Source organism: Typopeltis vanoorti, chromosome 7, assembly GCF_054136105.1.
Source record: "Typopeltis vanoorti isolate ZY-2024b chromosome 7, IOZ_Tvanoo_1.0, whole genome shotgun sequence".
Classification (NCBI taxonomy): domain Eukaryota; kingdom Metazoa; phylum Arthropoda; class Arachnida; order Uropygi; family Thelyphonidae; genus Typopeltis; species Typopeltis vanoorti.
The window spans coordinates 76,993,152-77,014,568 of record NC_143555.1 but is presented as its reverse complement, the minus strand read 5'-3'; the positions used below and the strand labels follow the sequence as shown (position 1 = coordinate 77,014,568).

Below are 21,417 nucleotides of genomic sequence, written 5' to 3'. Positions count from 1 at the left end.
ATATGTTGGAAGGAGGAAGTTTAGCCTTAAGTAGAGACGAAGCAACTTCTAGGTGAAGAGCATTAGCTTTATCACTGGTTAGATGATTAAGATTCCTTTCAATATTAACTTGAAAATCTAGATATGGTATTTTATTTGGAACAATAGAAAAATCATGTCCTTTTGACAGGATGAGGGTTTCGCTTTTAGTCAAAGGACGTCCGGATTTATTTACAATCCAATTATCTGGAGTTATGAATAGCTTGGATTGTCTAGACGAAAGAGCTTCATATTTACGGTTAAGATGTTGACTTAGTTTATTATAAGAACATTGAGTAGAATGTTTAGCCACATTTAGAACTATGTGAGAAAGATGTGGATCCAAATTTGTGGATATATAGGTGTGCAAATCAGAAATCTGATGACTGAGAATAGCAAGGTCACATTTAGCAGCTTTAAGTTGATTACGGATTAGAGATAAACTAGTGTTCCAGTAAATATTATGAGCTCCAGGAGATTTTATTGTTTCTTTAATCTTAGCGAAATTGGGAATAATCTTGTTGTCGTGGCACTTTTTTAAGAAATTAATCTTTGCTCGTAACCTACCTTGTATAACTGAAAGTTTTCCTAATTTACCAGTTATTTTGGTAGCATTTTCCCCGTGAAGGATAAGAATTTGTTGTTTCAAGGATACTTGCGACATAAGACTGAATGATATAATCACGTAATCACAAGAAAGATATTTATTTAACCAAATATTTCGGTCTGGAAATAGTAGACCATCGTCAGTGGTATTACAAGAACAGTTTAAAAAATACAAGCTAGAATACTAACAATAGATCGTTAAAATTAGAACACGCCGCGTGATGTTATATCACTAAGTATGAAACGGAATATTTTGAAGTAGAAACATGATTGAATTTGCTATTTAAAAAAAAAAAAATTAATTAATGAGTAATCTTGATTAGACTTTCCCAGATTTTTGATATAGATACACAGTCATTACGATTCAGGTTGGGGCAATGGAGCAAGGCCTCCACGCTTTCCTTGAACAAACGTTCGAACCTATAATGGGATCTATGTAAGAGGCGAGTCCTGGGCCAAAGGATGCTGTGGTCAGTTTCAATCTCGTGTTGAGCCAATCCAGAACTTTTCAGGTTTGTTGTGAAGAATGGATGATTGATGTTCTTGGATTCTTTTTTCAAGAGAACGTCCAGTTGGACCAAAATAAGAGACATGGTTGGGGCGATGGAGCAAGGCCTCCATCACTCCAACCTGAATCGTAATGACTGTATATCTATATCAAAAATCAGGGAAAGTCTAATCAAGATTACTCATTAATTAATTATTTTTTTTTTTTTAATAGCAAATTCAATCATGTTTCTACTTCAAAATATTCCGTTTTATACTTAGTGATATAACATCACGCGGCGCGTTCTAATTTTAACGATCTATTGTTAGTATTCTAACTTGTATTTTTTAAACTGTTCTTGTAATACCACTGACGATAGTCTGCTATTTCCAAACCGAAATATTTGGTTAAATAAATATCTTTCTTGTGATTACGTGATTATATCATTGTCTTTGCTGCAATGCAGGAATGACAAAATTTTCCAGCATTCGTTGATAAATTTCTTCAGTAATGGAGCAGGTTACAGGACCTGTAGGGGTAATATGCTCAAAATAAGTATGGTCTTATTATGAAATCGGCTGTGAAGCCACACCACACGGTTACTTTTGGAGAATGCAGTGGTACTTTCTGGATCTCTTGGGGATGTTCAGATGCCTAAATTCTGCAGTTGTGAGTATTGACTGACCGATTCAGATAAAAATGAGCCTCATCACCCCACAGTATTCTCCAAGGCCAGTCATTGTTGACCTCCATTCGGGCAAGAAACATTAGCTCGAAGGTCATGCGCTTATCATAATCTGCGGTAGTTAGTGCTTTCACATGACTGAACTTATATGGATAGAAGTGAAGCATTTTCCGTAAGATTTTCCAGGCTGTACCATAACTCATATCAAGTTTGTGAGCTATGGCACGAGCGTTTAGACCAGTACTGGTCCCTGTGTCGTCGAACACCGCAGTAGTAACGTCTGTTACTGTCTCTTCTTGCACTGCTTTCTGTCCTCTGCCAAGTCTATCTCCTAGTGATCCAGTTTCTTCAAACTTCTTAATCATAGCTCTCAGTGCTACAGCTGACATAGGACCTGTACGCAGGTTATGAAGCCTTCTAAATTCCTGAAGGGCTGCTACGGCATTGCACTGAGGCAAGGTAGGACACATATTAAGCATAATTCGTCAGTCATTCGAATAACTGCCTGAATGTTCCCAATCCCTTTTTAAGTGTAATTGTGACACTGTTGCTGTCACGTACGCACAGTAAAATTTGCAAAGTCCTTTTTACCTGCGTTTACTACAAATATTTGACTGCTTGTACTAAATCTTTTTTTTTCGCAGAATTCATCTCCCCATGCCTTTGAAAGTCTCAATATAAAATGTGGTCTCATTCCATGTATTAGTTTTAGCTACAGATATCTCCAAAGAGGGGAAAGTTAATTTATGGCCACCCTGTATTTGAAATTAGTGAGAGACGTTTATTTATATATAACCTTCTTTCACTAAGCACTGTGCTAGGAAAATCCAAATAGAGGAAATCTCTCTCTCTTTGGATTATATGCAATGACATGCAACGAACAATTACAAAAAACTGGCATCTATTGAGGAAAATCCAAATAGAGGAAATTGACACGACAAGTTACTAGTTTCTGCAAACATTTCTATAGTTTGTGTCCAGAAGGGTAATATAGATTAAGATATACGCTGTAGATCAAGAGTGACAGAATCTTGACACTTCCTGCAGTACAGCACTATAAGTATAGCACACAACCATATATTTCTTCGCTCCAAAATGCAACACTACTACAACCCCACTCCTTTGTCCAAGTCAAAAGTCTATTCAAATCTTCCTGAAGAGAATTAACATCAGCAGTAGTACTTATAATTCTACCCAATTGTTTTTTATTGTCAGCAAACAGCTGAATATCCCTAGTCATCCCACGTGATACGTTATTTATAAATAAGTTAAACAGCAGGGTCGAAGAACAGGACCAAATTTTCCTTTTTCATTGTGTCAGCTACCTTCTCTAATGCCTCAAAAAAAATCTTCCATTTTTTCGTTGGAAGAATCTTCTGTTAGACCATAAGCACAAATAAGACTCTTGTACTGTTTGCCATCCTGATATTTGCCTTCATCACTTTACTTGAAATTGTAGAGTGATGATTCTACATCATTCAAGAAGATTATTCTCATATTTAGTGTTGAATACTAAAGCTGCTGCTACTTCTTCTTTTACCTGATCATTATTGCCTGAATATAAAATCTTGTATTTGTTGCTTAGAAAGTTCTTGCCTGTTTTTCAGTAATACCTATATCATTGATTTGGTACTTATCCAGTTCTTTGGCCAGTTCCATTTCTTTTCCATTGATGCTTTTTATGTTGATGGTGCTAATATCGATCTCTGCTGATATTGAGTTGGGATTTGTTGTATATGTAATCTAGTTTTGAAAAGTCCTTTTAAATATAACTCTTGTAGATAAATCCTCATTTACTCGTTGTTAGTGCCTGCATGCACATATCATATTTTATGTTCCCATAAGATAGCAATGTAACATTGCCAAAATATTGGAAGGTATTGGTTAAAGTTTTTTAATTAATATTTTAGTATACGTTGTCATTTCCTGAAAAATTGAAAGTCCTTTTAAATATAGCTTATTCTGTGGCCCTTTTTTATTCTGTCATTTTTTATTTTTTTATTTATTTCCAGGATTTTCCTTAGGTATAAAGTAAATATCTATTGAATTTTTGTATGGAATGTTTTTGTTAGAATGTCTTCTTCATTCCTTGTAAAGAGTTTGGTGTAATATGGATACGTTGAGAATTAGGGCTGTAATTTTTTTGTTTCAGTGACTACAGATTGTTGTAGAATCTGAAATACCACTTCCATTTTATGTTTGTCGTTTAAATGTCGTGTCTGTCCCAAAATGAATTATTGTTGTTTTAGTCTTAGTTCCCTTTCAACTTTCTTTTGACGTGTATTATTTATGGTTGTGCATGTTCTTCCTTTTACTTGCAGATTTTAGATAGTGCAAAATATTGTGTTTTGTATTCTTCAGCAGGCTTCTTTTCTAGAGTAGCTCAAGGATTTGTGCAGAGAGACATTTTCTACTATTTAAGACATGAATTGTGTCTTTACTTTCTTTTTTGCAGACAGTGCACTGTTCTTGAGAATATTATAGTTCATTTCGGTGTTTTTCCTAGCTGACTAGTCCATTTCACATATTATGAGACTACATATTTCTCTCAGTTTGTCTGCTTTTTTTTTATCGTTATTTTTATTATTTTTTTTGTAACCTGATACAAAGGAAAGGAGGAAACCACTTCTTTTTGTTGATATGGAAGGAAGCTCTTTAGAAGCAGTGGTCTCACTACATTATTATTATTATTATTATTATTATTATTATTATTATTATTATTATTATTATTATTTCGGGCAACTCCAAGGAGTCGACAGACTCATCGAGGGAGGCCCTAATATCATGTCAAGAACAACTATTCGACATTCACACATTATCTGTCATACCTCGCCTTGAACTCATTCACAGTCATAGCACCCAAAACAGACTCTGGAAGCTTATTCCATTCATTCACCCCTCTCCAAGTAAAAAACCTAGCTCTGACACCCTTGCTAACCACATTCTTGCCCAGCTTCCATGTATGGGCCCTAGTCCTCCCACCACCAGTGGTCTCAAAAATATCTTCTGAATTAATCTTATAGAAACCCTTCAGTAATTTGAATGTCTCAATCATATCACCCATTTTCCACCTATCAACCAATTTTTGCAACCCACAAATCTTCAACCTGTTCTCATAAGGTTCATTCCATAGACCTGCTATCATCTTGGTCACTCGTCTCTGGATCCTCTCCACCTCCTCCCCATCAAGAAGAAACCCTCGCGCCCATATCTGGGCACAGTAGCTTAGATGGGGTCTTATCAAGGCTCGATACAGAAGCAATAACTTGTTTGTCTTTGCTTGTTAAAGTATTTTTCAGCAACCAAGTGATTTGATGAGCTGATTTAGCCACTTTTGCGATGTGCCCCCTAACCTTCAACTCCCTATCCACGAACACTCCCAAATCCCTGGCCTCGTCAATCTCCTGGAGTATGGTTACACCATTGTGATATACTGCTGCTAATCTTTTCACCCCAAAATGCATAACCTTACACTTTGCCACATTAAATCGACATTCATTTTCCTTAGCCCAGTCCTCCAAAGTATCCAAATCATCTTGCAAAATTTTGACATCCTGTGCTTTCACTATTGCTCTACCCAACTTTGCATCATCAGCAAACAAGTGAACACCTCCTCTCAGATCCTTTCGTATATCGTTAATGAACAAATTGAAAAGTAGTGGTCCAAGAACAGAACCCTGTGGCACACCAATAGTCACAAGCCATCTTTTGGACTCTACTCCTGAATAAACCACTTTCTGATATCTCTCCATCAACCACCCTCTTATCCATCTAACCAACCCTATATCCATTCCCATATGCTGCAGTTTACTGATTAGAATTCCATGTGGTATCCTGTCAAAGGCCTTAGCAAGGTCCAGTAGAATCACTGTAAACCCATTACCCTTATCCAGTTCAGCCGTGACTATGTTATAAAACGTGAGCAAGTTACTGAGGCATGATCTACACTTCACAAAACCATGCTGTCCCCCATACAGTATTTCATTTTTCATCTATCCAATCCTGTATTTTTCTCTTGACTAATTTCTCCAAGACCTTGATAACGATTCCTGATATGCTAATCGATCGGTAATTTCCAACAGCAGTCTTGGAACCTCCTTTATGCAGTGGAACTATTTTTCCCTCTTTCCACCCCCTTGGGACTAACCCAGACCTGAGATGCAAATTAAACAAAATGGTTGAGGGCACTGACAATTCTTTAGCCGCTTCACTTACGACACGAGCTGGTATACCATCCAATCCCACAGATGTATTGACATTGAGGTTTTGTAATAGACTACTCACCTCCACTTCATTCACCACAATTCCCGTATAATCTATTGGTTCATTCATTCTTGCAGTGTCACCACCTGGATGATATATTCTTGCAAAGTGCTCGCTCAGTAATTCAACTATATCAACTGATTCGGTTACCTTCCTACCATCAGCATTCTTTAAAATCATTCTGACATATGCATTTTTTCTTTTACTTGCAACATATCGAAAAAACTGTTTGGGATTCTCTTTAGCCTGCATGGCTAATGTTCTTTCATAATCCGTTTTTTCTTTTCTTACCACACTCTTACCCTTCTGGCCTGTGCTTTATACCATTCATGTGCCTGCCGGTCACCTTTCTCCTTAAATTCCCTCCATAGTTGTCCTTTTTTTTGCAGCTCAAGCTTAATGGTGTTATTCATCAATTTAACTTGATTTATTATTTGGACTCTAGATATACAGTCAGCCATTGCCTCATGCAAACACTTCCTTACTGCTTCCCATGCACTATCAACATCTAAGCCCTTGCAGTTTTACATGCCATGGCACTGAACCAATCAAACTCCTATGCTTGTCATACTTACCAGCCCGATAATTCCACATATACCCTATCTTAATTGTAAATTCCACATCTTTAGCTACCTCTTAAGTCAAGACCCTATGATCACTCTCACCAATTGGTGGCAACGTGGTCATATTTGTTACAGCCAAATTCTCAGATGCAATTACTAGCTCAAGCACTCTCTCTCTCTGACTCCTAGTATTTTCCATTACATGCTGTTGCAGATAGTTATCCCTTAATAATCGCATAAAATCCAATTCCTTCCTCCCATGTGTCCTCTCCTCCTTCCAATCAATGTTATCATAGTTGAAATCACCCATAATAATTACCCTCCTTCCACTCATTTCTTCTATTTCATCATACATGTCATAATAAGTTTTTCTAAGTATGTATATCCAGTTAAATATGAGTCATTTTTGGTGTTACTATCAGGGGGATTGCCAAATTTCTAGTAATTTCTTGTGCTCTCTACCTGAGGTATGGTATACTTTTCTTTACTTAATTCATTTTCAGACCTTACAACCAAAGTCTATTCACTATTATGTATATGGATATGTGTTTTAATGCCTGTTCAAACTAGTAAATAGAATGGCTGAGTCTCTTCCATATCAATAATAGAAGTCAGAGCATACTATTATTTTTAGCATACCATTTTTCAAACTGAGTTGGTCTAAAATTCTTGATTATTATTAATGTTATTTTTTGACTCTTAGTGAGCCAGTGGTATTTGGAGATTTCTGTAACTTCAGTTATAGAACAAACTGCAGTGGGAAAACATGATTGAATCACATTTTCCAAGTATTTTAGAGAGAATAGAGCAAGGCATGTTCTTGCTCTATTCTCTCTGAAATGTGCTTATGTTTATTGGTGGCCCCTAGAAGGAATTTTGATATCCAATTTTCTGTTGTGTTATCAGGTCAAATTTTCTACTTGTATCTCAGCTTTTCAAGATATCAAGTTTTTTAGTTCTCAAAGGAGATAAAATCAATTTGATAGACTGCACTTAAAATGCAGATTTTAAAGATTTAATAAACAGGAGATTTGAGGTTCGGGTTCATGCTTCAGTAGTTAGTCAGTAGTATCCAGATACTTAGTATCCCCTGCTCTACGTAAGATCAATACCACCACTAACTTTGAGTATGTCTGCTCAGAGATGTGCAGGACTGAGATTTAACAGCTATCCTCTCCACAGTGCTGAAGTAACCAGAAGAACTTAATTTTTCTAACAAACCACAGAAAAGTTCTACCTTCCACTCAAATTATTCTTTGATCCCTATAGTAAAAGTTGAATTCATTTTTAGAGAACAGCCATCTAAGTGTTGAAATGAAATGAAAATCTGAAACAAATTTTGTACCATCTCTGATATTTCTCTCATATCTCTTAGCATTCTTGCAAACTGAAACTTATAAAGAGTTGTAAAGCTAGAAGAAGATCTCTTAGCATTCATTCTGCCTTTCAGTTATTTTTGCCTGCTACCCATCTTATTTTGCTCTTATTCATAACAGTCCCCTGCTGTATGTGTATACTGGATCACTTGGGTTGCTTGTTAGGAAGTGGTACAGAGAATTCAGAGGTGAGTGATCAAGATGGTGAAACAATTGTGGAACTCCTTGGATGGATTGAAGATTTGGGGGTTAAAAATTTGATTGATAAGCAGGAAAGAAAGTGTGATAGAAATGTAACTTACCAAAGTGGTTTTATAGAATTATTATTATTACCAAAATGATTTTGGTAATATTAAATATCCCCATCCCCCCAAATATTAAATATTTGGGGGGGGGGATGGGGAAACATGCAGTCATTCATTAGAAATTTTATAAGAATATAATTAGATTAACAAGGATATGAGAATTGTATTTTTTTTCCTTTCCTTCTTGTAAACACATTATCACTCTACATATCTCCCTATTCATTGAATTTCTTTCATAAAATATTATCTTTTTAAATAAGTTACACATCTCATTTAATTCTCTTATGTTATTAGTAAATAGTTTATTGTTTAAATTAATTTAATAATGTTTCATTTTCTTTTAGGTCTTTTCTCTTGACTTTAGTGAACAACTCTATATTTATGAATTAGAATATGATGTACTTCGAGACGGGATGCTTTACAGGCCTCTGACAGAAGAACTTTCAAATGTGAGAAAATTGGAGGAAGCAAATCAAAAACTTAAACATGAAAATAGGGAATTACAAGAACAACACCAGGTAAATACCTTAGAAAATTATATATATATATCATGAAATGTAGAAAATGTACTATTGTTTTCTTTTTAAATCACATTTCCTCTAAGAGATCTCTGCTATTCTATAGTACAGAATCTATAAAATGATGATGATGATGATCATCATCATCAAATTCCTGACGTACCCTCAAGGTGTGTACAGGATATGATAGTACTACATGAAAAACTTACATCATTACTAACTTGCTATCTACAATTTTCCTACAAATCAGTAGGAAAATTGTATCCATTACCTGTCAAGACTCCAACATCATCAGATCTTATATTTCTCTCTCTTCTAAGGCACTTTTTACTGTATCAATCCACCTATATCTTGATCTTCCTCTGGGTCTTTTTCCTGACAGAGAACACTTGTTTTGCTAATCTTTCCTCTCATATTCTGTTTATTGACCATATCAAATGAGATTAGCCCTGCTGATCTCATTTGATATGGTCTTTGATATGATGCTAACAATCTCAAGTTCTTTCCTAATATCCGCCTTTTTAATATGATGTTGCCATCGATACCATATGTTCATGCACCTGATCTTTCTCAGGACTCTCATATCTGTGGTCACTAGCTGGGTTATTTCTAACCCAGTTTTCAGATCCATAAATTAAAATTGGTTTGAACACTGTTTTGTATACAGCTAATTTAGTGTTTTCACTAATTTCTCTCTTATTTCATATACATTTATTCAGTTGACTTCCTACCATACCAGCTTTGTTGATTCTGTTGTCTATTTGTATATTTAATTTACCATCTTCATTAAAAATTGTGTCTAAGTAGCTGAAATGTTTTACTTGTTCTATAGATTCTCCATTTACAATGCTTTTGCCTTCTTGTTATTGCCGACCTTCATACCATATCTGTTACAACAGTTATTCAATTTAGTCAGGGAATCTTGCATACTTATACCATATTTATTTAGAAGTGTAATATCGTCTGTATAAAGCAAAGAGCAGACATTAACATGTCCAATTTTGATATCAGATTTAATTCCACTTTCCTTCATAATGTGATCCATATAGATAATGAATAACAGATGGGAATAATGTACATCCTTGTCTGACACCAGATTTAACATTAAATCATCTTCCTGTAATTCCTTCAATTCTAACTGCTGATTTACAACTTTAATAAAGACTAAGTATTGCTTGATATAATGCCTCATTGGCACCATACAACTGTAACACTTTGAATAGCTTCTCTCTTGGCACCTTATCATATACCTTTTCCAGATCTGTTATATTCCCATGATTTTTCAGCTATTTGTCATAAAGTGAAAATCTGAACCTGACAGAGCTTCTATTTGGCCTGAATCCATCTTGTTCTTCACCAAGCTTCCCTTCCACAAATTCAATCATGCATCAACTGTTTATGACATTTTTCATTAGAAGCCGAGTTATAGTGCCAAGAGTGACAGTGTGTTTTGACTCACTAGGGACACTCAGTAGAGAAATACCTCTGTAATTCTCACATTCAGTTTTATTTCCCTTTTTTGTATATGGGTACTAAGGGCTCTATTCCAATCGTCTGGAATTCGTCTCTTTGTCCAGGCCTTCAGAACTGTGCAGTGCAGCCACTGTAAGACTTTTATAACTCCATACTTGAGCATTTCTGGTCGAATATTGAACCTTCCAAAGTCATTCTTGCTTTTACTTGCCACAAAGCGGAAGAACTGTTTGGGATTATTCTTGATCTCCTTGGCTAAGGTCTTCTTATAATCTGATTTAGCTTTTCTTACTATGCTGGTAACCTTCCTAGCTTGAGCCTTATACTGCTCATGGGTGTACTGATCACCTTTCTCCTTGTAAAATCTCCATAACATTTTCTTTTTTTGTGGATCAAGCTTGATATTACTACTACTCATCCATCTAATGCCTACCTTGTTTGTCTTCCTGACTATGGGGACATAATCAGATATTGCCATCCTCAGATACCTGCTGATTTTATCCCATGCACTGCTGACATCTTTCCCCCTGCAATATGTTTTGCCATGGGACGGCTGGAAGCTCACTCTGAAGCTTGTTATAATTGCCTAACCTGTAGTTCAGTATATACCCCTTCTTAAGAGAGAAATCCACAAATTTTGCAACCTCCCAAGTCAATACTACATGAAGTAAGGTGTCCTCGTTGCCTCCACCAATTGGAGGTAACAAGGACACCTTACTTATGCATATGTCCTCTGAACCAATGACCAAGTCCAACACTCTCACACCACATGTCCCTTCAGTTATGTGCTGTTTCAAGTAATTATCTCGTAGAAGATGTATGAATTCCATTTCCTTTTTGCCACGTGATATTTCCTCCTTCCAGTTGATATCACCATAATTAAAATCCTCCACAATAATCACTAAACCTGCACTAATTTGCTGATGCATGAATTCAATATCACCCCCCCCCCTGTACAACCTGGCCTATAGCAGCAACCAACTGAAAATTGGTTGCGTTGGTCACTATTTCACACCAGACCATCTCAAATGAACTATCTGATGAAAATATCAAATGAACTATATTCACATGTATATCATCTTGATATCTACTTTCTTTGGCTGCAACTCATCAGCTATCATCAACAGTAACGCCCCCCCCCCCCATTCTGTCTTCTCTATCCTCCTTGAAAATACTGTACCCATCATATTCAGTTCCAGTGACCACATCTTCTGCTGACAGCCAAGTTTCACTAATGCCTACAACTTTTGGTGAGATTGCACTGCCTAATGCCAAAATTCTTCCCTCTTATTTCGAATGTTTCTTGCATTCAGTGATGGCCAGTGAAAATTTTAAGTGGGGGTGCTACATATACAAAAAAAAAAAAAAAAAAAAACTTTTTTTCCCTAATCAGTAACTAATTTATTAATAAATAAATTTACATATTAAAAACTGCTTTATTAAAAATATTTTATCCTCACTACGAACAAACACCAATAATAAAAGTTTCATATCAATAGCAATGACAAACGCAAACGAATATCGGTGTTAGATCTCAGTGCATTTGTTTTGTGTAACGATAATTGAAAAAATATAATTCTTTTCATATTTTCAACAGTGATACTCATCATAATTCAGCCTTGTATCTATAATAAATAAACAGTGATATGTTATTTTAACAAAATGAAATAATATTTACAAAAAATAGTTTGCCATGAACACGCACCAATAATAAATGTTTCGTATCTCACAGAAATAATGCGCTCAAGAATAAGATACGCTGCCCAAACGATAGTTTGGACAGCGTATCTTATGATGGATCTAATGATGGAACGTACAATGACAAGTGCAAACGAATATTGGCGTTAGATCGCAGTGCATTTGTTTCGTATTCCAATTATTAACTATTCAATCAATGTCGAAATATAAGCTATAACCTTGAACATGTTGTATTGCATTTATATAATGTTGTAAGCATTGTTATTATTTATAAACACAAAAAATTTAATGTTTTCATCTTTTCCTTGGGGGGGTGCTGCAGTGTTGCAGTGCTTATGTACTGACCGCCACTGCTTGCATAAATATACAAAAATTGCAGATTCCCTTTAGTTCTTGTACCAGCTTTAGAACTGATATACATTCTACTAATTTCAGTAGTCCCATGCTGATTTTTATCCACTTTATTCTTCAAATTATTCTGCGAATAAGGATCAACAATTATACAATCACTGCTTAAGTTTCTTCCTCTTACACCCAACCTTATCAATTTTAGTTTCCATGCCCAATTACTTCAGCTTTTCAGAAAACAGTAACTTCTTCAATTATGACCTTCCATGTTCAGATGCAACCCATCTCTTGCATACAGCTGTCTTTTGCCTTCAAACACACTCCAGACATCAACAAATTCCAGACCTCTTTTTTTACACATTCTTGCAATCATATCATTCATTATCATCGCTCGTCTACTTAACTCATCACCCAAGTGAGGATATATCTGCACCTGTAGCAATAGCAATTATATAGCAATTATGATCTGATAAGCTGATTGGTATAAAAATAGTGGAATAAAATTATTCTCTTCAGCCCCTTCCTGTGTTATGAATAACTGTGAAATTCTTTGGTGTGTGTGTGTGTCTAACAACATATAAGTTTTAACAAATTCATTTCCTACTCTGCTGTTCAAATTTCCAAAGACCAGCATTTTCTTTTACTCTGCATAGCTGCCTTCTCTGATAACCCACAAAAATTCTTCCATAGAGTTTTTTCTTAATAGTGTAACAATATTTGCTGTCTGCTGCATTATTGTAATAACTTCTTTTATTCTTATTTTACTAATTAGCAGTGTGTGCTTTTTCTCTCGTAACCTTCCTTACTTATTCTGCTGCATACTATGTTTATCCACCTTCTGTATTTACTAGTCATATGCCTATGAACACTGGAAAATTTATTTGTAAGACTGTGCCATCCAATATATCGATATTTGGCATAAGACTCAATAAAATGTCTGGTAGATCTCTCTCTTACTAGCGTAAATTCTTTCAACAAAGTTTACATAAACAGTCGTGGTTCTTAAGTAATTGAACTGCACTTTTAATGCCTTAGTTGTTTCCTGCTCACAAGCACTCTTTTAACAGATAATTAAAACACATTTTATTTACATTAATATGAAATATACACGAATTAAACAATAGGGAGATTGCTTTCTCTATCCATCTATAAAATCTTTAGCATAAATTAGATCCTTTTTTCTTCAACACTAAATAATCTCTTTAACTCAAAAACTTTTTTACTCTCTGCTTATAAATTCAACTTACTAGACTTCTAGTTTACTCGCAAAGAGGTTAGCTAACTCTGTTAAGTTATTTTTACAAATTTGATATCAACTTCTAACATGCCAATTGACTCTCTTATGGACACTTCTTATTACTGTTAAACTAATTCTTAATAGTCCATCTATAATGTATTATAAGAGGAATTGTACAAAAGTATGGAACTTACAAAGGCTGTGTCGCACATTCAGTCAAGAGTTACACTAAAGTCTTTCTGGCATTTCTTTCATCTGGAGTTTTAGGCTTCCTTCAGGAGTGTCTTGCTTCACCGATATCATGTCAGGATATTGGCGGGCTTTTGGACTGCAATTTGCGGTACTCAAATAGCACATGCAAGAGGTTTTAGCATACGGGCAAATTCTCCTCTTGATCCTACTTCGGGAAACTTGCGTCTCTAACTGCTGCCGACTGGCTCTGGCTTTCTTTGGTAACAGCGCTTTGTCTTGCTCTCTTGGCTCTCCTCTGTCAGCAACTGGACCTGGACACTCCTCTCTCGGCAACTGGATCTGGACTGTCCTGCTTACTAACTGGGGCCTTGCCTCTCCTCTTTCTCTGCCGCCACTGCTCTGGTTCCGACTGTCCTCTGTTGTGGTTCCGACTGTCCTCTGTTGTGGTTCTGACTGCCTCTCCTCTGCTAATGACTGGAAGCCCCCTTATGCTTGTCTCAGGCCCCTTTTTATTTTCCCGTTCTCCAGACCTTGCACTGAGGGTTGTAAATCCTGAAGAATTCGGCATGACTCTTTCATCTTCTTTTAAGTTCAACCTGCTCTTTGTTCTCCTCCGAGCACTCCCTTTTTTTTTCTTACCGGTCAGCAGAAACTTGTCTGAACCCAGCGGCACTCTTAGATACTAACTTTAAAGGTGTTTTGTGCAGAGCTCACAAACAGCTTTCTCATATACATAACTGTAAACAACTTTCTTGTGCTCTTACATGTAGCTATATACAAAGTTCTGATGGCAAAACATTTCCTTTGTTTTTGACGTTAAAACAGTAAATACATCACTTCCCGTAGGGTTAACTACATTAATATTTAGCAAAATATACATAAAAACAAACAAGGTTATTTACAGTTCTCATGAGACTTGACCTAAAAATCGATGTAGAGTGCTTTGGTATTTTTAAGCTACATAGAGTTTTTACAATAGAACCCTCTTTCGGACCTTAGTAGAACCTTCTGTGGGACCATAAGTACAAATACTTCTCATTATCCAATTCTCCATTTTGATGCTAGCCTTGATACTGCCTCCCATTCAGGATTATCCTCATGTTTATTTTTGAATACTATAGATACTCATTGTTTTCCTTAATCATTATTGCCTGAATATAACATCTTGTCTTTGTTATTTATTTAAAAGAATCTTACCTGTTTTTGTCTTCTTTGTTTGTGCAGTATCAGTTATCAACATGGTACTTTTCTAATTCTTTTGCCAGTTCTACTCTTCTTTACTATTGAAACTTCTCACTTTGGTATGATGCCTATCTTTGTTGATGTTGAGTGCGAATTTATTCCAGTAGCTGACTTTTCACTGTTTGTCCTGATCCCTGATGAAAACAGCTGGGCATCACCAGTTAATGTAGCAACTATTGCCTAGTAAATGTGTTTTTATTGTCTGACATTCAGAGACAAGAACTAGGTCATTATAATTAGGTCTGTTTTTGTTAATATGTTAATCACAGCAAATTTTTTGAAGGGATAATGGTGAGAACTTAAGTGGATGTATGGATTTAAGTGTTATTGTATACTCACTTTTGTAGAGTAATGCTCACTCTATTAAATGAGTAACAACTGTTTCAAAGCTTTGTACACTTTTTCTCCCTCCTCTCCATCCATATGCTAATACCTACCACTGTAGTTGTATTTCCTGCCTTGAATCACAAAACCGTTGGCAGTTGTGGTGATTCAATTTATATCATAAGAAATCATCATACTAATGAAAATTCTAGAATTATGTTATTCCACTTTTAATTAATTCTGTCTTCAACTCAAAACTTTAAGCTAATTTACATCTAGGCCAGGAGGGTTGTAAGCATACTGAAAATCATAGGCACAAGACAAGTAACAAATGTGTTAAGGCTTAACATATTTGAATTCACTGATAGAGGACAAAGAGTTTGGTGTTCTGCACAAAAAAAAAAGAAGATAATTTTTCATATTAATTATTAGTTTATTATAACTTTTGAGTAGATTTTTTGGTTGTGATTGAGTGAGGTGTGTTTTCATTTGTAAGTTTTTACTTTTGAAGTACTTCTCCAATATGTTGCTTTGTGTATTGTACTGTTTTCTTCTACCACTTATGGTGTCTACTGTACCCCTGTTTACTTGTTCATTTTCATTCAGCCTTTCACCATTTAACGATTACATTTTGCAAAGTATTATACAAGATTTTGCAGCCTGTGCCTGTGTCATGTACACATCATGCTCATCCTCCCCCTGATCATGCTACTCTAAAATCTCTCCCAGCAAGCACTCATTTCCATAGCACACTATTACCACCACTGAAACCTGAGATAGTAGTACTGAAACCATTCAGTTCTTCCCACTACCTACATTTTATGCAAATATGCAAACCTCCCATTCCTCCCCATCTCTTACCTCACATTTTTAAATAATGACAGGAAGTGTCTACTGTACCCCTGTTTACTTGTTCGTTTTCATTCAGCCTTTCACCATTTAATGATCACATTTTGCAAAGTATTATACAAGATTTTGTAGTCTGTGTCATGTACACTTCCTGTCATCATTTAAAAATGTGAGGTAAGAGATGGGGAGGAATGGGAGGTTTGCATATTGGCATGAAATGTAGGTAGTGGGAAGAACTAAAAGGTTTCAGTACTACTATCTAAGATTTCAGTGGTGGTGATAGTGTACAATGGAAATGAGTGCTTGATGGGAGAGATTTTAGCGTAGCATGATCATGGGGGAGGATGAGCATGATGTGGTAATGGACTTGACATTAGGTAGTGTGACTGGAGATATGAAAGATCTGAAAGATGGTGTCACTGAATCTCAAGTTAGAGTAGGATGCTTTGAGAAGGAGATGATGAGATAAAGGAAGTGGAAGGTAGGAGAAATGAGCTGATTTATGTGAGGGGAGAGATTAGAAGATCTGAAAGGCTGACTGATGTGAGACGAACAAGAAATGTGAGATAAGTTTTGGAAATGAGAGAAGAAGAGAAAGTCGAGAGAGTACAGAAGCAAGGGATAGAGACGAGAGGAAGGCACACAATAAGTGAGAGAGCAAGGAGGGTAAAATGTTGGAGGAGAGGGGATGAGGGATGCAGATGAGCAAAGAATGAATGGATCTGTGAAGGAAGTAATGTATGGAGATTCATTGATTTATGGTGTGCAGAATAAGTTAGAGGAGTGCTTGTCTGGAGGAACAATAGAGAGTGTATCTATGACATTAAGCAAAATGAGAATGTGGATGAGATAAGTGATGGTTGGTGCAAATGATCCGAGAAGTAGCATGAATTAGGTGGCAAGAGATTTAAGATTGTTAAGAACTGTGCAGCAGAATAGTGAGAGGGAAAATCATGAGTATGTTGCCCAGATATGATAATGCAGAATTGAGGAGGAGAGCAACAGTAATGAATGACATGTTAGCAATGTTCTGTCGACAGAGAGGTCTGTGATGTTTGGAGTGCATTTGAGGATAGAAAAAGAGTTGACTGTATGCAAAAGATGGACTGTATTTTAACATGGAGGAGTATAAGCATCTGGAGAGATGGTTTCAGGGAAACTAGAGTTACCAGGGTGGTTGGCAGCAGCAGTGTCCTCCTGTGGGGATAGTCATTAGGGAGATGGGAGAATGTATGGTATATTGCAGAGTCAAGTGGATTTTGGAGGGAATAATAAGTGTAGAAATGCTAAGGCTATCAATGGTAGCAGTAATATAGCCTCAACCTGTCATAAGATTATTGGAATCAGTGAAACGTGGTTGACAGAAAATGTCCAGACAGTATTAAAAGTAGACGGGTATAGCATATTTTGGTAGGATAGGAAGGGCAAATGGGGTGGCAGAGTGTTACTTATGATAAGTGATAGGTTGTGTCCTCTCATACCATAGAATTTGGAAGAAATTGACACTAATAGGTTTGAGAGTGTATGGGATGAGATAGAGGTGGGCAGGACAAGATATTTAGTTGGATGTTTGTATAGTCTAGGGAACATAATTAATGATAAGCAATAAATGTTTCTGATAAGTTTGAAGAGTGAAAAGTGAGTGATCACTATAGGAGATTTTCACTATAGTAGTATGAATTGTGCAGAGGAAACAGATACAGTAGTAAGGAAATGGAATTTCTGGAATTATTGTGCAATATATGTCTCTGGCAGCATATAATACAGGGAACACGAAGATCAAGAGATTTTGACCTTTGCATCAGAGGATATCATTTTTTCCGTGATGGCAGTCTTGTTTCCCATTGGTGAGAGTGACTATGTAGTCTTGATTTGGATGCTGAATAGACATGCAGATGAATCCAGAAGAAAGAAATTTATAATTCCTCTTTTCTTGATATAAATAATCAAGATGACTATAATAATCTTTGAAATCAGTTTGGGGGCAGTTCTTGATGGAAGAACAATCATTGGCAATGGCAAACTGTATTCCTCAAGCGAAAAAGTTAAAACAAATTTTGTAAAGTGGATGATTAATGAAAACAAACAGGAACCGTAGATGAAAAAAAAGGTTATGGAAAAAGTAAAGAGAGAGGTGGAGAGCAGTTATTAGTTATTTTAAGCCTCAGTTCTGGGACGTGCTTAAGGGAAAGAGGACAAAATAGTCCCACTGCATAAAACAGGCCTCAAAGACAATAGATAGTCAGTATCTCAGGAGTGATTTTGGTGGTTAAGGTATTGGAGAAGTTTGTAAAATAATTAAGAACTGGATGGATGGGAATATAATACTCTGTAAGTGGAAACATTGCTTTATGAAGTGTAAGTCTTGTCTTAGTAATTTGCTTACTTTTTTATGATAAAATGACAACTGAATTGGCTGAAGGAAATGGATAGCAGTGATATTTTGTACTATACCAAGACATTTGACAGGATACTATCTGGAACTCTGTTGCATAAATTGGAGCAAAAGTATGTGGATATGAAGTTGATTTGGATAAGAGTGTGTGGCTGATGGACAGATATGGTAGTATTGGGACTGAATCCAAGTGAAGGCAAGTAACCAGCGTGGTGTACATAGGGTTCTGTACTTGGTCCACTGCTGTTTAATGTGTATAGGAATAATAGATATAGGAAGTGATTTCAGGGAAAACACAGGCAGACTCCAACTTAAATTTCACAAATTTTGTGTAAATCAAATTTAATCTATTATTACTATTATTATTATTACTGTTATTATGTGACACCTGCAAGGAGTCCAAAGACATCAAGGGAGGGACCTTACAACTCTCCTTCTCCACCACTCAATCCACCAGCTACAACGAACTGCAACTACCATCATCATCATTTACACCAATGGCATCTACCACCCACCACCACCAGAGCAGATACGCTGACCACTTGGTCAACCAGGTAATCACACTATATTGCTTAACTGCTTACATTAAGTGTGCAGTAGTACATTAATATGTTTTAAAGGCCGTAGATGTGTTTGCCCACATTATGGTTTTGAATCCCTCCTTTTCACTCTTCTACTCTTTTGAGATCATCCTTTAAAAAAAAAAAAAAAAAACCTGCAGTCATCTGTACAGTTTACCTACCTAGTTTCATCTTTTGCTATGTTTTCCAGGATTAAAATTTGTGATATATAACGTATTACAAACATTTTAGATTATAATTTTCTTTCATACTAAATCAGTAACAAACAATTAACTTTTCAGTTTGAAAATTTTTGAAAATCATTGAAATTTGTGTAGTCATATTAAATAGTGAATATTAAATAGTCAAGTAATGTATTTAATTATACTCATTTCTCAGGTGGCTTGTTCAACAGTTCAAAAGCTTGAATCACAGGTAGCATCATATCAAAGTACTATAAAGCGCTTAGAGGCAAGAGTACATTGTCTAGTAGAAGAACGTGATGCTTTAATGTACAGTGTTCAAGTGATGAGGAAGAAACTGGAGAAATTTGAAGTGATTCATATTGAATCTGATCTGTGTTCTTCAGAAGGACGGAGAACACCATCTCTTGCTGTCATCAGTGCTTTATCAGGGGGAGAGAGTGAAGAAGCTGCTGCTCTAATTGACCTTGTGAAAGATTTTAAACAGCAACAGTATGATTTTAGAAAAGAAAGTGAGATAGAAAATAACAATTCAGTTTTTTGTAGTCCAGTTCTGCAGAGAACTGGCAGCAGTGATAGCAGTTGTAGCATACATAGTACAGATGCTGGAAGCAGTTTGTGATCATTGGTGTAAAATATATTCATATTAATTCAAATTATTGTTCAAGTAGTTGCTGATAATGTTATAACATTATTTCCATTTTTTTTTTTAGAAAAAGTTCATTTATATTAGTTGGACAGGCATAGATCTTAATATAAAATAAACTACATTGTGTTTTAATAGCAGTATCATGGCCACAAGGTCTCTTTTTTGTGAAATATTAATGATATCAAGAACGACATTTGAAATGCACATTGCTCAATTAATAACCAGTTTGGAATTATTTGCTTAGTCATATGATGTATATAGCCTACTTCCTCAAGCAAGGGAAGCTTTTTTTCCTTCTGAAGTGTGTTGCTTGCTGGCATATACATGTGCATATAACACGTTGGATGTTACTTTATTACCAGTATTTTTTTTTTGCTGAGGTGTATATATATATATATATATATATATATATATATCTTTGATGTTACATGCCATGAATTTTCAATGAGGGAGACCTTCAGTAAGAAAGAGCTTAAATTATACTTTCTTTATGTTGAGTAAAGGGATGACTGTGTTATGTTTTGATATTTATGACTGATTTAAAATAACACTGATAATACTATGATTAAAATTAAATGACTAATTTTAAATAATGCTTATGATAATATATTATAATATGATTAAAATTTAATAACTCTTAAAATCTGGAAAGTGACATACAGTCATTAATGATTGTATGCATGGTTCAGGGTTTTGGGAAGCTATTTTCTGTAACCATCTTAATAATATCTCCTAATCCTTACCTGGTCAGGATTTATCATTATTACCTGTTTTGGTTCTATTAAACACCTTTGATTAATTATTTTATCTCCTGTATGGCACTCTATTTCCTAACAGCTGTATTGTTAAATATTTTTTGTCGTTCAGGGGCAAAATATATTAACACAATTGTTTTGAATAAAAATTCCAGGTTATATAGAACATAATCATGAGTATTATTCTATGTTACTGTTCACCAGCATGTTTCATGCTTAATTAGAGATTAAAAGTGATTTAAGTGCCTCAATAAAAGTTTTTGAAATTAAAAAGAACTATGAAATGTAAAAACATTAGGAGGAAAAGAAATGATCACATTATTTAATTGGAAAAATGTTATTATGAAACATGTATATTCATGTTACTTTTTGGTGTCTTGTTTGGCTTAGGAAATTCATTAGATAATGAATTTATAAACTGAAGAAAAACCTGAAATATATTTGAGTAAACACACACAATTAATATGCACACAGGTTACTAAAACATATTTTAGTAATTTGTGCAGTTTAAATACATTGCTGTGTTTATTACTGAAGGTTTATTTATTAGGCATGAGGACTGTTTTAAATTGATTTTAAAAATTCTCTTTATTATTTTATTTTTGAAATAGAATAAATTTTGTGCACGAAATCATAATTTCTCCAGAAATTTAGAAAAGATTAATTTAAAA

At 35.3% G+C, this 21,417-nt stretch overlaps 1 protein-coding gene across 2 annotated transcripts in view; it reads left to right on the top strand.

Moving 5' to 3' along the window:
* Positions 1–20,917, top strand: part of LOC150104795 (TBC1 domain family member 1-like) — a 533,214-nt gene extending 512,297 nt beyond the window's left edge. For both annotated transcript variants that reach the window (XM_090395359.1, XM_090395357.1), the window contains 2 exons: positions 8,648–8,821; positions 19,539–20,917. In XM_090395359.1, coding sequence (XP_090251485.1) covers positions 8,648–8,821; positions 19,539–19,964 — 600 coding nt within the window. In that variant the 3' untranslated portion in view covers positions 19,965–20,917. The remainder of the gene's footprint in view (positions 1–8,647; positions 8,822–19,538) is intronic.
* The last annotated feature ends 500 nt before the right edge of the window (positions 20,918–21,417 follow it).